This window comes from Ambystoma mexicanum, chromosome 3q (genome assembly GCF_040938575.1).
Source record: "Ambystoma mexicanum isolate Mex_15411 chromosome 3q, UKY_AmexF1_1, whole genome shotgun sequence".
In the NCBI taxonomy this organism is placed as follows: domain Eukaryota; kingdom Metazoa; phylum Chordata; class Amphibia; order Caudata; family Ambystomatidae; genus Ambystoma; species Ambystoma mexicanum.
In genome coordinates, this window is record NC_090926.1 from 1,016,429,579 (window position 1) to 1,016,446,560 (window position 16,982).

At 44.9% G+C, this 16,982-nt stretch overlaps 1 protein-coding gene across 3 annotated transcripts in view; it reads right to left on the minus strand.

Annotated features, from left to right (window-relative positions):
• Nucleotides 1-16,982, minus strand: part of RNF213 (ring finger protein 213) — a 3,248,263-nt gene that overhangs the window by 1,158,815 nt on the left and 2,072,466 nt on the right. For all 3 annotated transcript variants that reach the window (XM_069655189.1, XM_069655190.1, XM_069655188.1), the window contains exons 31-32: nt 16,093-16,224; nt 2,867-3,159 (exon numbers count right to left, since the gene is read on the minus strand). In XM_069655189.1, coding sequence (XP_069511290.1) covers nt 2,867-3,159; nt 16,093-16,224 — 425 coding nt within the window. The remainder of the gene's footprint in view (nt 1-2,866; nt 3,160-16,092; nt 16,225-16,982) is intronic.

Consider the following 16,982-nt stretch of genomic DNA (forward strand, 5'->3'; position numbering starts at 1 on the left):
GCAACGAGGCAGCAGCCTCGCTTTGGTGCCACGCTGCGCCCAGCATCAAGGGGTCAGGCAAGGCAGGTCAGGCACGGCTTTCCGTGTTTGATTCTGAAGAAATGCAGCTATTTTCAAGACGCTGCAGACCAACCTGTGTGGTACGGCCTCTTTCAGTGCTGTGAGTGCTCTTCTCCGCACTGCTGGGCCTCGGGATACTCTGTCGCTGCACGAGGGGCAGGCAGGGCCGCGTGTGGGGCCACGTGTGTGTCGGCGAACGGCGTCAGTGAGGAGGGGCTCACGCCCTCTCCTCCGTGTGGCTGCTGGGTAGGCCTAAAGATTTTTCTGGAAGCCTCCACGAAGAAACTCGATGAAATCTGCCCTTGAGGGGCCCTAAAGAATCTGAAAAACTGGTCCCAGTTAAATGGAAGGGTGATCAATGAAACTCTTCCAAAGAGCAAAAAACGCAGTAAAAGCTCGAGAGCTAAGCACAAGGACTCCCAACACTTGAACGTGCTGTGAAAATCTGAAGATGGATGCTAGAGGGGCTTAGATAGAGGGCAGACATTGGCTACGGGCAGTATAACCCAGAGCTCAGTGATTGGTTGTTAGGAGAAAGACAGTTCAGTAATAAAACTGAAACTGATTTTTTCTTTTACCGAGGATTCCCAGCCTGACGACAGGGAATATTCATGAGCATGTGAATCCACGCTGGAGAACCCAGGATGTCATCACTGTTTTCATAAATGGAGCACCTCCCATAAGGCCATGGAATTGAGACCACTACCTAATAGTCCAGAAAATGGTATACACACATGACACTGACACCTCTCCTTCAACCCCTCTCTCTCCATCTCTACCATGTGTTTCTGTAGAGCTACTGCCATATAAACCACTGAGACGAGGAAGAATAGGTAGGAGTTGAAGGAACTAATGTGAAAACACCACTGGGACAAGGAAGAGCTGCGGAGCACTACCAAATGGACTGCAAAACCAACATGAGCGTTTTAGACAACAAGGACTAAGACAGACAAACCTAACGATAAAAAGCCAGGAAGGAAGGACTACCAGAATGGGTAGATCCTCCCCAGAGGAGCCGAATGCCTGGAAGCCGTTTGGCTTGGGGCAAAGAAGAGGATGCGAACAAGACGCAGTGGCGACGTCCCTTTTCGGTTTGCAGGCAGCAGTCCGAAGAGAGTTGAGGGGCGGGAGCAGAGCGGAGGCCAGCTCTCCAACTATGCAGCTGTGGAGAGAGACTCCAACCGACCAGCCTCTACCGCTGCAGAGCCGTGTCAAAGAAAGAACGCAGGAAACAGAACTGAGCAACAGGGATGCACCTTACCTGGCTCGGTAACCAGGGCCTGGAACCACTCGCTGCGCAGCCGCCACAGAAAGGAAACAAGATAAAGAAGGGGTCCGGGACTCACAACCAAATAGGGAGAGAAGCACAATCCCCCTTCCTCAGTACAGTATCTGGCAGGGGAGCAAACCAGGTCCGTCAACCGGGGTCCAATACCCACAACAAAATAGGGAGAGAAGCACAATCTCGCTTCCTCAGCACAGTACCTAGCAGGGGAGTAAACCACGTTGTTCAACCAGGGTCTGGAACCTGCATGCAACAAAAGCCTGAGAAAGGCCAGGAGAAGGGAGACATCCCCCCCCACAGTTGTTGACTGCCACATAAGGATGAGCAAGGACAGGAGAAGGGGAAGAGAGAGATCCCACCACAAGTGGAGTTGGAACTTTAACTTCGAGAACTCTAAACTTTATACAATGAGGTTTTGATCCCATGGCCAGAAGAGAGGGGCGTGCCGTTTTTCGGAGCCAAGGAAACGTACTACTTCTTCAGTTTAGTTTATAGTGTAAGGAAAAGAGTTAGGATTCTGACACTTGAAACTTGAGGAGAACCATCTGCAGTTCCGAATGAACCTCAAAACCTTCCTCTTTGCCTCTGCTTTCTCTCCTCCTCTCCCCTGCTGAACTCCTGGCTGAAACTGTAACTGCACTGGTCACCTGGCTACCCTCTGATCCCAGGCCCAGGTTGCCTCCCCCGCCAGTTGCATTCCTGCACTGTCTCTCTGGCAAACCCTGCCCTTGGGGACTGTTTTCTGTATCCCTACAGTAACTACTTAGACTGTTGCCACCGGACCAATTGCAGAAAAATAACAATCTGACGGGTATAGGCAACAAGAGGCATTGTAATGAAAGAACTGTCCCCGTTGACTCCTATATTTACTTTTGAAGTAAACAACTTGTAATGCTCCGGACCAACCAGCAAATGGAGGAATGTGCAAAGCATGCCATTTGAAAAAGATTTACAAGCCCCAGATAAAGGATTACAGTAGCTGCTTGTTTGTTGTATTTGTTTATATAGCGCTTTACGCCAAAACGCTTTCCATAAATTAGTGAGATGGTAAAATATAATGAAATGAGAAGCAATACACAGAGAGCCTAGAAAAAGAAGGAAAGAAGACAAAAGAAACCAATAAAAAAATTCCATCAAGAACCACAAAACTGCAAGCAAATTGAAGTCCCACAGTAGTGTATACGTGTAGGACAAGTGCTTGTTCTCCAGACGTAGCTCCTTCTCACTGGTTAATGTCCCATACCCATAAACTAATTTCAGCCTCTGCTTATCAAACATTTGATCATTGCAAACATCCCACTGATATCTCTAGGGCACACTGAGATGAGTAATCAACTTATAAGAGAATGCCTGCACAAAATGTTGCCATCGGTCCAGGTCCGCCGTTAATTGATAACTATCAAGTCACAGTCAAAGGTGTGCAAATTTCAGAATCACCCACATCCTCAGACTATTCTATTATCTTACAAATGGTACTCTTAAAAAAGTACACATCCTACAACTGGCAAAATACCAACTTACATCTCTTGCTTCGATTTCAGAAGAGTGTCTCCGCAGCCCAGGACATACACGGATGTCAGCATCTGCAAGAGTCTCTTCATCGGTCGGTTTCTGCTCTTCTGCGGTCACCTCCATGTCACTTAAGATATCCACTTCAGTTTCAGAAGAGATGTCCGCCTCAGTCTTTTCCTCTCCTGCTTTAATCGTAGTGTCAGGCTCACTTTCCATATACATTTCAGAATCACCCTCGGTTTCCATTAGTATCTCCATCTCAGCTACTGCGCTCTCCGCAGATTTGGAATCAACACTCATGGCTGAAATATAAGACATAATAAGTATAAAAGGAAGGTTTATAAACATTTGTTGAACTGCTAGAAGACCAAAGTGACCATGAAAGACGTCTTATTATTTTAGTAATTGAAGTCCCCATTTTCTTTCAACTACAACTGCTGAAGTTGGAAGAAAATGTTATCCGCTCAAGCATATAGACCCTTTTCAAGGATTTGGAAATGGAGTACAGGCCAGAGTCCTCGCATCAGCAACATTATTTATGGTATTTCTGAAGAAAAAGGACTGCCAACAGAGTTAAGTGTTGTTTACATTTGGATACCTTTCCCCACAGATTTCAAAAAATGTTCATCTATGCAAAGCAGTCTGACGGACCTAATGAACACTAAACATAAGACTTCTTTTCAAAACATTTATTAACTTTTTTAAAAAAAGTGTTAGGTTTCCTAACCTTAACTGAGTATTTGTCTCTACCGGGTTTCCTAATCTATCGACCAGCCCATACGTTATAGAGTTTGGCACACACTTCAACTCCAGTCCACAAATAGGAACGGGTTTAGATTAATGCCTTTAGGGTCTATTTGTATTTCTACAGCATACACGTCTGATATTTGTCCTTGATATTTGTGTCTCTGAGCAATTCAGGATGGATCAAATTATACAGCAGTGCCAGTATTATTGTGGAGATACTGTCGTTCCCAAAACCAGTCACCGGATTATATCACCCTGTTGCTTCTTTCCTTTACTCCCAGCCTCAAGGTAATGGCACCCAGCAGGTTCTTTGCATTATAACCCTGAGATTTAGGTGTAAAGCAAAGCCAAAAAGTAATATTTGAATCCTTTTGCTGACTCAGCTAGTCCCTTTGACTTTTAGATTGATTTGGAATCCTAGCTTATTTTTGCTGTGAGACTTCTACTAAGGTCTCCCTGCAGGCTGCTGTCCTAAGTAGCTTTCACTAAGTCCCCAGCCTTATTATGGGGACATTTAGCGGGGTGCTCAAGGAGGCCAGCTGCTAGTGGACGATGGCCAAGAGGTGTGTAAGAAGGAACCTCGGGCAATCCCAATTAGTCTCTGTCAGTAAACAGGGGACCGTCACATTACATAGACAAATTCTACTGGCTCTTTACGGATCTGATCATGAGAGCTGCAACCTCACACAAGAGCGTTGCACCTTTCCCCTTCAGAGCCTCAACAAAATGTAGGTACAACCTTATCAGAGACTAGAAATAGAACCATTGAAAATGCTTACCACGGGTCCCATTAGAGACGCAGCTCCACTGCCAGCCACAGATGCCTGCATGCATGTGCATACATGAACAGACACTGAATCCAAGATGTCGGACCAGCATCACACTTCAGCCTCAATGAGGTTATACACATGCTGGCCTAAACATCCACCTGCCCCAGGGAAGGACCAGCTAAATTATAAAAGGGACACCACACAAAGGGAAGCTGAAAGGCATTTGGAGAAGGTCTTAGTCAGAGCAATTCTGGAAGTAGGAGTTGAGAGACAAGAAAGAGAGGAGGAGACTGGAGACAAGAGGGGGAGAAGAAACATCAGGAAATACCAGGAGAAAGATATCCAGAGGTGGTGGGAGGGGCACATCGGAAGACAGTTAAGAGGGAGACTGCAGAAGGTAGAGCATGGAACATGTTACTTACCCGTTACTGTTGTTCTCCAGCATGGGTCTGGCATGGATTCACATGCTCATGAATATTCCCCATCATCAGGGTGAGAATCCTCAGTAAAAGAAAAAACTGTTTCACTTTCACTTACAAACTGTCTTTCTCCTCTAAACCAATCACTGAGCTCTGGGTCATAGTGCCCCCAGCCAATGATTGCCCTCTCCCTAAGCCCCTCCTCTGGCAGCCATCTTCGGATTTGATAGCATGTTAAGTGGCAGTATTACCAAGAAGAGCCGCAGAGGGGTAGCAGGGAGGATTTGCATGTGAATCTATGTCAGAACTCATGAGAATACATAGCAGTACACACATACACAACCATGGGAGATGGCAAGAACAGAAGCAGGCTCACCTTCAAGCGAACAGGTTACGTAGCACTGCTTGGCCGACCCTGGACTCCTCTCTGGAATCCCTATCGATGCAGTAGAATCTTGTGAAGGTGTGCGTAGACCTCCACGTAGCAGCAATCGCTCTGGTGGAATGGGCTCTCGGATGGCTTGCCAACTGGTGACAGTGTGTGATACAGCCGGAGAGCCACCTGGAAATGGAAGCCTTGGACAAAACTTTCCCATGGTTCACAGGACAAAACTTCACGAAAAGTTGAGATGTCTTCCGGAAACTCTTTGTGCGTGCCACATAGAACTTCAGTGCACTCGCCATATCCAGCAAGTGCAAAGTCCTTTCAGCCGGCGACGAAGGTGTCGGAAAAAACACTGGCAACACCAAAGGTTTGTTGAGGTGGAATTCTGACTGAATCTTTGGCATTAAGGAGAGGTGCGTCTGCAGCACCACCCTCGTCTCCTGGAAAGTCAGATAAGGCTGCTTGCATGAAAGGACCTGGATCTCACCTACTCTCCTGGCAGAGGTGATGGCCACGAGAAAAGCCGTTTTCCACTAAAGGAACTTAATGCATAGGCTCAAAGGGGGCCCCCCATGAGCCTTGTCAGTACCACATTGAGTTCCATGCCGGGGCAGGCGCCTTCACCGGCGGGAACAAATTAAACAGTCCTTTATGGAACTCTTTGACTATACGGTGTGACCAAAGAGAAGACCGTCTCGGAGACCTGGTGTAGCGGGAGATAGCTGCCAGATGCACCTTGATGGAGGCATACGCCAGCACCGCCTTGGCCAACGACAACAAGTACGGAAGGATCTAAGGGGCCGTGACCCTCAGAGGGTTGATTTTCTGCGTGGGGCACAAAATCACAAAACACGTCCACTTGTGCCCGTAGCACTGAAGAGTCGACGACGCTCTGGCCGTGGCAAGGATCTCCCTGCAGTCTGCCGGTAGCTCGTACCCACCAAACTCTAAGGCTGCAGGAGCCAGGCCTTCAGGTTCAGCGATCCTGAGTCATGGTGCAGGATTGTGCCTCCTTCCCTGGTAAGCAGATCCGCAAGCACGGGCCGCTTGACCGGAGGAGACGTCGACAGGCTGAGAAGGTCCGGCTACCAAATCTGTCTCGGCCACGCCAGGGCGATGATGATCATCCTGCATCGGCACTGTTTGAGATGATTGATGACTTGCAGCAGGAGAGGCAACAGAGGAAACGCGTACAGGAAGAGGCCTTTCCACAGGAAGGCAAACACGTCCTATGCTCCTCGGCTGGTGAAACCTGCTGGCAAACTTCTGGCATTTAGAATTTGTCACTGTCGCAAATGATCGATCTGGGGTCTGCCCCATTTGAGTAAGAGGCCATCCACTTGATCCTGTCGAAGCTCCCACTCGTGGCAAGAGCGCAGCTCCCTGCTGTTCCTTGATCCAGACTTTGTCTGGATCACCTGGGACTTCAGGGGCAGGTCGGACACCTTTCCCTGCGCCCTGGTCTTCTATGGCTTCTCCCGCGGCTTCCCTGGGTTTCGAGGAAGAGCTGGAGTGATGACCAGAGATGGAGGCAGATGGTGAAAATTAATGCGCTCTGCCCGTCATTGGACCCGCTTTCGCAGCAACCCTGATGGAAACAGACTTGCAGTGCTTGGCCTTGTCTTGGGCCCCCACGGAAGGAGTGCCCTCAAAGGATTTAGAAGCCTGCACCTCGGATCGGCCAGTCCTGGGTGAGGCATGCCCCTGCTTGCCGCATGTGGTAGAGGCCTTGGCGTTGGGCCACGCTGCCAACCTACTGTGGTGATCCTTGGCGGTGCGCTTGGAGAACCCAAAGCAGATTTCACAATCTGCTTCCATGTGGTCCAGATGGAGACAGTAGAGGCACTGGGAGTTTGTCCTCCACAAACACATTTCTCAATCCACAGTTGGAGCAGAGCTTGAAGATGGAGCCTCCCTCCTTCTCCTCCAACATGGTCCGGCGTACGCCCGATGGCCTTCTGGAATCTTCAATAAAACTCTCGACGATTCTTGCCCTTGAAGGGCATTGAAAGACGCCGACAAACGGATCCCTGCTTGAAACTAAGAGCACAAGGCCTCCATTTGCCAAAAATGTAAACATTTTATCGAAAAAGTGCTCAAACGTAGAAAAGCTCTTGGAGCAAAACACAAGGACTTATAACACATGATCATGCAGTAAAAATCTGAAGATGACTGCCAGGGGAGGGGCTTAGGCAGAGGGCAGTCATTGGCTGGAGCAGACCCCATGCAGAAGAAGTGGGATTGCCTTGATAAATAAAGTTAAACAAAAATACTGCAACTGGTCTAAAGGATATGGCACCGATCTCTTGCAGTGGGACGTTGAGAACATGTTAGAGAGCTCTTGCATGATAAAGATACTGCTTCCTTCTGGAGACTTATTAATGACTCAAGTCACAGCCAAGTAAACTTACAATTGAATCCTGCAAGTGAAGAAAAATGGGTTGAACCTGTTAGGGTGGTATTTCGACAGGGAAATCAAGATGGAATAGACCATGATGTTATATGTAAATTTTATGTTGAAGACTGGCAATTGGACTTGGATCAAAACATAATTTTTGAGATAATTCAGGGTATTAGTAAATATGGGGAGCCTGGTCCCAATATATTATCAAACATGGTGTTCAAGGAGAATCCTGTAATGTGGTAAGCTATATGTACTATGTATTTTCAACAAGTGGTTAAAAGCGGTTAGTTGTCTCTGTCATGGCAAACAGAATATGTCATCCCGGTATATGAAAAGGGCGATCGCCAGGACCTGAATAATTATAGACCAATTTCAATCCTGAATGCCGACAACAAGATCTTTGCAGCATTACTCTTATGTTATCTTGAGAGCTGGGCGTCTGGGGCTTTGGTAGGTTACCAAAAATAAAATATCACAGTACTAATGTAAATGGTTTTGTGTTGAAATCTGCTCTGAAATTAGCTTGGACTAAAAAGGTTGAGTCTTTATATGTGGTGACAATCTGTCAGCAGCTTTTGACAAAGTCAATAGAAATCTGCTCTGGTCAAAACTTGCTGGTTGGGATATCCTGCATGGTTTGCTACAACTTATTATTGCCCTATATTCCAATACAAATATTCGGGTCAGAATGGACAATCAATGTTCACTCTCTAGGAAAATGTCCACAGTTACGGTGTTAGACCAGAAAACTAACCCTATAATCGAATGATATGTATAGTATGTTGGCCTGAAACCAATCGCATCATGTGACAAACATTGTGACAAATGAATCGTCAACGTAACCAAAGGGCGTCCATTTTGTATAAATGTTGGCCATTTTCTTTTTTCTTTTCTGTCAAAACGCTTTGCAAATATAGTCTATGCTTCGAACTCACACACAGTGCCAGGCCACGGCCTGAATGCCGAAATACTAACACAGACAGGAATGTCAAACTGTGCAAAAATACATTGTTTTTCTCTCTCACTCAATCCTTGAAGGCGAGCAGAAGCTGCATCTAATCAGCAGACCAGGTGCCGGGTTGTCTTGCAAACACTGTAGTAAAAGGCAGTTAAAACATTTATTATATTCCTCTAGTGGTGCTCCTTCGCGGAGAATGGTATTTTCTAGTTCAAAACTATCTGACCCTTAGCTCATGACCCAAGTCATACAGATAACGTAGTAAGGAATGTTTCCCTGCTAAGAACATAATATCCTTGCTTGTTAGGCAGAATCCTGTGCAGTTCCCTTAGGGAGCACTACAGAAGATTAAGACTACAGGTATGAGCAATAAATCCCCTTGGTACCAGACCGCACCACAAAGATTTAGTTGGTAGCTGTGGCTAAGCAGTCAGACTTATCTCAAGAGGGAGATGAGCAGTATTCAGGGTTTACACAATGGGGCTACAGCACTATGGTACAAGGAAACACTGACCAAAGCTTTGTATTAAAAAGAATATATATATTTATTTTACACACTTCTAGTTCAACACATTAATCACAGTTAATAAAGCAAGTTAAAATCAGCAAGAAAAGTATACACAACTCCCTTGTTAAATTGTAGACAAGTTTGAGCAAGAGTGAAAACTGAGCAAAACGGCACAGTGAAAACCAAACACAAATGGCACTCAAGCAATTTCTCACAAGGGAGGGAAAGTACAAGTTATACAGGAATATAGTCTTAGGCACCCTAGCAACACTTCCCAATAGGTTTGTGAACAAGTTTAGGCAAGGCAGTACTTTAGCATAGAGAATACTTAAATGAAAACCGAGCAAAATGGCACTTCACAAGTTTTAAAAGTGGGAAGGAAAAGGTGGTTATAAGAATTAGGTGCACCAACACAATTCTAGTTGAGAAGCAATCTAGAGAAGGCAGGTCTAACAAATTCAGCCACAGTCAATAGGCCTGTGCCAGAGTCAGTGGTACAGTTCAAAGAGACCAGGAGCAAAATGTTCTTGTAGCTGTAGTCAAGTCTTTGTTAAACGAATCGAAAAGGTGGTTGCAGAAGGTGAAAGACAATGTTAGAAGATAGGAGCGGCCAACCCAACAAGTAGGTAAAAGGATTTAAAACACCTTTAGCGCTACCACACGAAAAGGGCGGCCTGGCGGAACAAAGTACCTTAATATGAAGAAGAGGCTCCTGCGCTGGCAGTTTTTTCTGGTAGTTCCTGCAGTTCGGGAGATCCAGCAGAGGAAGAGAGGGCATCATGCAGCCGCTCTCATCAAAATGGCCTCTTGAGTGCGTTTCAGTATGGGCCGAGTCACCAGCCTATCATACTCAGTTTCAATTTTACTTTAGAAGCACGACACACCACGCACACGCCCCCGCTCCAATTGGTCCACCAGGTGCTCTACCATTGGCGGAGTCGGTAGCGGGGTGGAGTCTACCACAATAGCAGAACTCATTACCACGGCAACGCACAGCATACACCGCCGCGTTTGCAGAAAGCTTCAGCCGCTTGCAGAACCTCCAAGTAAGTCGCAGCAACAAGCGTCCGCTGGGACATTTGCACGATTTTGCTAAATTCCGTGCCCTCTCATGTTTACAGTTATTTATCAGGGTTCTCCAGTCACAAGTCGATTCCGACTTTGGTATGCCGATCCTCATCACCCACACGATCTATCCCGTGGATCGGGACTGTTACGCCCTTATTTTCACACTGGCATAAAACCTCGTACTGGGTCTCACCATACCATCTAGACAGCAACCCCTCTCAGTGTTACTTGCACGCCCGTTTTAACACAGGGGCCGAGACCTCGCACTGAATGTCGCTGCGCCTTCTACAAACACACAAGTGTTTTATATCTCCTCGCCCTTGCAACATCAAGGGCTCCGACATGCACTGCCCTCACTTGGCGCGCACTCGTACCCAATTACGTGCCTCCTAGCGGTGGGACCTAGTCTGATTAGTTCACCACATATCCACTTGTTATCGTGTGGCATGCTCACATATTACGTGCTCTTGCAGCACGTACACCTAGTATCACCATTATTGTGACTACTCACACTGATTTCAAACAGACGGGATACATGCTATGTTTTCGTCTCTCCTTTGACAGACCTGTTGATTCGGCTTGCCACTAATAGGCATCGCCATATCCGGGTGAACTCTTTGAACCCAGGACATCCAGGCTAATCCTTAGTAGTGTATTGAACACACCACTAATCCATGTCTCCACCATGAAATATTGAGGGACTACTTGTAACAGATTTACCGCCGCACCAACGCTTGACGGTAAGCTCTACATGAATACACACAGTGTATCTCTTCGGCACCAACTAGCCACTAACAAGTAACCAAAAGTAGAAGCAACATATCACTGAGATCATAACAGCCTTTCACTTGTCTATTATACTCTGACGGATAACACACGGACAGAGTCACCCTTCACTTCTATCCAGAAGAAGGCCAACACAACAGCCTGCTCTTAACAACTGCTACCGTTGGCCGAAACACTACAGTGTCTATGATCTGTGACAACTCCTTTTCTAACTTTTTGTGTTTATATATTTTGTTGGGTGTACTGTTTTTTCAAAACCCTTGGACCACCAGTAGTCCTAGGCAGCACTTACTCATGTGTACATTGTAATGTGAATTGGTTTGTTTGAGAATGTGCACTAATATATGAACATTACCTCAATAATCAAGTAGAAAAACCTGTCAGTTTACTGTCTTGTTTGTGAAAACAACAAATGCCTATCAGTATGCAAAAGAAATTGTTTTGAGCTTCAATAAATTAATCCAAAACATCATTGTTTTTAATCTCCCATCCGGATTCTTTCATATTATTATTATTTACACTCCTGGGCATATCAGGACACTGACAGACGCCCTTTATTATACATTTTAGGAAAATAATACCTACATTAATTTAAGGGACAACATTATTTGAAATATGGATGGATACTGTATTTTGTTGAACTTCTTGAGGCCTTGATACGGAGGAAAATTCTTAGAATCCCAAACTAATTTCCTATACCAGCAATTTATTATGAACTGGATTTTTTAAGATGCAGTGATTTTGAATTACTTTAATCTGTATGGGAAGATTTTGAACTCAACTAACAATACATTGCATAATGATTTAAAGGAGATGATAAATACAGATCATCAATATGGAATGGCTATGTATATAAATTCATTTAGATCTGTGTGTGAAAATGTTTTGCATGAGAATGGATCTAATAAAGAGGAATCAGTAGACAGGTTAGGTTACTGGAAATGCCTTTTAGTGAAATAGGATTGTATTTGGGAGAGTTTCATAGCTATTCCTCATTGAATCATTTACATGATCATAAGACATTGGGAAGGTTAGCTCCTTATTGGGCTCTATATCCTAACAGATGAGTAAGGAGCAAATTTGTGCGATTTCGATGGAACTTAAAGTTGACAAATTACATTTTGATAAGATACATAAAATAAGAAAAAGAAAAAGCAGACTGAAGGTGTTGTCGGGCTCCAAATGAAACAAACTTTGAAGCATTTGCTTATAAGCTGCCCTGGTGTTACACTCACCTGGTTCCCACGGAGTCATCGACCGGAACTGGGCCGCTGTTGTTTCCACCAGCGTGACATGCAGCGCCGAGATGACTGACTGGACTGGCCCGCTCAGCCCAGTTTGTCTGGCTCGCAAGAATATTCTTCTGCGAAGGAGAAGAGGAATTAACCACCCGTGGAATTGAGTGTCAACCCACCTTCCCCACTCCCGTTGTCTTCCCACAGATCACTCTTGATGTCCCCTCCTTAGTCTCACCTGATGGTTTGGAAGGATGAGCTCTCCATCCTGCGTCGACCGCAGTGGCGCTTTGATGACCAGTTACTTCACTGGCGTAGAGGAATTGGTGAGTTCCAGTATTGACTGTAAAGTCCAATTGTTCATAAGAGTTCAAATGTCTGATCTTCACTCTGTCCGATTCCTTGCAGGTTGCCGATTAATCCACTCGGAGATTTCCAAATGGCAATTGGTAAGATTCAGGTAAGTCTATTGTGGTTTTCCCCTTAGGGGCCGGGGTACGGCGATGAAGCAGAGTTGACTGCGCCGACCCGAGATGAGGAGAGTACCTCCCGTGGTAAATCAGGTAAGTCTTTGGGGGTAGCTTGTATAGCCTTAGAGAGTCCCCTTGCTCACCTTGCTGTCTTTGTCTCCTTAGGTGTCGGAGGGCGGCCGCAAGATGGAGAGAGCGTGATGGAATGCTGAAGTACCGCCAAGCAGGTGAGTTCAGCGCGGCGCCGTAGGAATGCGAAGCGATGCTTCAAAGACTTCTGTCTTTCAGTTGCGTGGCGAAATGGATCAGGATTCAGGTAAGGATTAAAGTTAAAACTCCAGTTCTAACCTTTATCCTTCTTTTCTTCTTGTTTCAGGAGTCCCCGGACTGAAGCGGGCGTGGCTGAAGACTGGAGCTGCTGAAAAAACGGTGAGCGTTACGCTGCAGCAAGCAGAATAACGCGAAGCACGTGAGGCTGTCCGGGCGTGGTTTAAATAGCCTTGGAAGAAGATCCAGGTAAGTATTCTTCCACAGCCCCACCCAAGTAACAAAATAGTCCCTTCAGTAAAATAGTCCCTCCTAAGCCTCATTTGGCTTGAGTCTTCATGCAGCATGGTCTGCCTCAGGTGAGTATGCAGCATGGTCTGCTTCAGGTAAGTTATCAATAATGAGCCTGGCGCCCATGGCGCCAGGACTGACTATCTTTATGAGCCTGGCGCCATAGGCGCCAGGACTGCACCCAAACAGCCCCTAACTGGGGCTTTTGGGCATGCTCCAAGTGGCATGATGCCTGCTTCCGGGGCTGCTGGGCCTGGTCTGGTCTTCCGGGGGCAGGCATCATGACACCTGGTCTTCCATTAAATAAAGATATTTTAGTCATTGGTTTTATTCTAGCATTAATTGATTTGAATTATATCTGGAAAATATGTCTAAATGGTTTTATTACATCTGATATGAATGTTATTGTTGGCTTTCTTAAATCCTTGATTGTCGTTGTTGGCTTTCTTAAATCCTTGAAAATTGATGGACTCTTGATCAAATTTCCTTTTATAAATTATTAATTTTTTATTAATTTTAAGAAATTAACATTTTTATAACTTGATTAGACTTGGAAGAAAGTTTTAATGTTTTATGTATTATCTTGAGATGTTTTATTAAATGTAAAGTGTACATATTTTATAGCATGAACATTTCTGAACAAGTCTTTTTATGCGTGTTTGTTAAAGGTAATTTTTAACCAACAATAAATACAAATTAAAAATAATTCAAGCATTTGGGCAGAATGCAACAAATAGTTATTTTTATTAGGCCTTTAACAAACTTTTAGTTATTAATATCACAGTTAAGTAAATTACTAAGCATACAATATCAACATATGTACATTGATCTTGGGGTGCTCTGGTGACAGAGCACCAACACTTCACTTTTAACACAGTTAGATCACTTTGATAGAACATGGTAATATATTAAAGCAAGTGAAGAAACCTAAGGTAAGAATAAAAACAATGTAGAAAACAGCTAAGGTAGAAGAACACAATACACAGCCTAAAAACAATAAGACCCTACACTTAACATGCCCTTCCGTTGCTAAAGGCGATGGGGCTTAGTGCCTTAAGAGTCAAAGGTTCCCGAGGTAACCCACTGCAGGTAGTTAAGAGTCTTAAGAAGGCTGACCATGCCTTGGCTATAACAGTACCGATCACGGTCGTACAACGTTAGAACTTTAACCGTTTAACCCTATGGAGATAGGAGGGGTAGAAACATGTTTGTTAACTTACCCCCTTTACTCCCATTCCATCCAAATCCTTGGAAATCCCTGCAAATCCTTTGGGTCCACTAACCTTTGCTGATGCAGAGGTCACTTTCAGCTTTGGGATTTAGGGCTCTGGCAAGACATTTTCTGGCACTGCACTGCTGGATGACCTGGGCACTATGGGGAATGGACCACCAAGATGCTGACGACCTAGGAGGACCCCACAGACAAAATGTAGGTGAGAAACAGCAATGACAGCTGCAATCAAACTGCAGAAGACGACTGATATGAAAGATTATCTTTTTGCTGCTCTCGTCCATAGAAATTTAAGGCACCCCCCAACTTTTGCTGGTGTTTTGACCACATTTGGACTTTTTGAAGTAAGTGAAGCATTTTTACTTTAACTGAAAGAAGCTGGACCTGCAATGCCCCTCTTCATGCTCAAGCTGCAACTCCAGGGGAAGGCCTCTTTTCTCACTAGTTCCTAACCCTGAACACGGGACGGTGACCAATGCAGTGTGGTAGGCCATCAGTCCACACGGTAGTCCCTTTGATGCTTCCAATGACGTCCAAAGACGGGATCCTTAAGGGGTCAAGACTGGTTGTTCCTGACAAGAGGTTGATGCAACAATGAATGCCTTCTGGAAATCAGCAAAGGAGTAGGATTTTGATGTCACGGTTGAAGAAGCCAATTCTGGGTGAGTTCAATGATGACGGAATGCTCTTCAAGTTCCCTGGCTGCAATGAAGATCTAAAGAATTACTGCAAGAGTCCACCTTTGATCCTGAATTTGAGCTGGAGTCACACTCGATCCCACCAATGGTAAGCATCTGCACCATTAAACTCCGGGGCTGTACAATCGTGGACAACCACCGGCCACCACATCTGCCCAGAAACACAAACACTCTGACCAGGATGAACTCTAGTACCAGACATTTCTAGCTCCCGCATCTGGCAACAACCACATACCGAAAACGCAATGCTCTGCCCAGGAATGCCAAAGCTTTGACCACGAAAGGGCTTTCCATGTATGGCATATCTGGCCCAGAGTGGGCACGAAAAAGGCCAAAATACAAAATGTTCAAAATAGAGAGAAACAACTACCAGTTCTTTTAATTCAAGAAAAAACAACAGAACTATAGTAAGAGGAATATTTGCTTCTGAAAACAGCACAGGTGCAAAATCATATGACTGGTTAACAAATCAAAAGGAGACTATTCATTTTGTCTAGAGACTGCAGATATAGCACTAGAAGAGTCTGTGGCTAGAGCATGTGTATTTTCACTTATGACTGATACACATTTGGCTATGGGGGTGACTAGACCAGTAGCCAAACCAGTCAGCTGCAGCAGAGAATTAACCTCACTATGGTCCAACACCACTTGAGCTTTAGACCAAACCGACCCCGGTCAAACCCTATGAACAATGCCATGACAGTTTGTCAAATCATGTATGTATGTATGTTCATTATTTACTTGCTCTAGGCCCTAAATGTAAATCATACTTATGTCTATACCTTGTCTCTGTCACTGGTGTATGTGTCTCCATATCACACCTTTGTCTCCTGGTCTTTCACACAGACACACACCTGCTCTTTTAAGTGCAAATTAAAAGGGACAGCCCCAAATCTGGTTTGCCACCCATTTAAGTAATTTGTATGAGAAGTGAAAAACAGAATGTTCCATAAATGTGTAGGAATTAAAAAAAATAGCAAAACCAATCCAATTCTTACTCTCAAATTGATCGATCCTCTTCTTGCATGTGCTGAAGAGCTCGCTGATTTTAAGATGTTGTAAGGCAGTGACATCAGAGACCATGTCCTTTGCTTTCCGCAGGTCATCAATGTGCACAGACTGCCACAGACCTGTAAATGGAGATAAGATATTTCAAGGAACAGTCAAACCATCATGCTTCATTTGTCTCTTGATGGGGGTTTAGTAAAAGGTTTTTACAATGTAACACAGCACTAATGAATTAACTTGCTCGATGTAACGTATTGTGGTTCTTCTTAATTCATTTTCCTTTAAAAACAAACTGATGTATCAAGCAAAACACTTTTACAGATAGCTTACCTGCCATCTTGCATCCTCATCAATGCCAGACCGGTCTCCAAAAACAAACACATCATTTTCTTTTTTTTTAATAACACATTTTATTACATTTTGTGAACATACAATACATAACCATATAACATTGCATGCAAGTGGCAGAGCAGTGCGAGCAGGTATTGTTCAAATACAAGCGGTCGAAGAAGCACATATGCTGTAAGACAGATGCGGGCAGGTCGACGAATGGTCTTTAATATATTGGTCTTGCTCAAGCAGCCTCAGACGTGATGTTATCACGTGCGGCTTTTACAGGGTTGCGTGGTGAGGCCCGTCGTCCGCGTTGTATCTGAGTTATAATGTCTGTTCCCATTTTCCCCAGATTTTGTCTGCTTTGGCCGGGCAGCCTCTAGCTTGGTAGACTCATCGTTCCATTAGGATCATGGCATCCACATCTGATATCCTTAGGTCGTATATCGGGGTAATTTCTGAACCCCACAATTGCGCTATGTTCCTTTTGGCAATTCCTCTGGCGGTCGAGAGGAGTAGCTTTTCAAAGTGCGACATTTCTACTGTA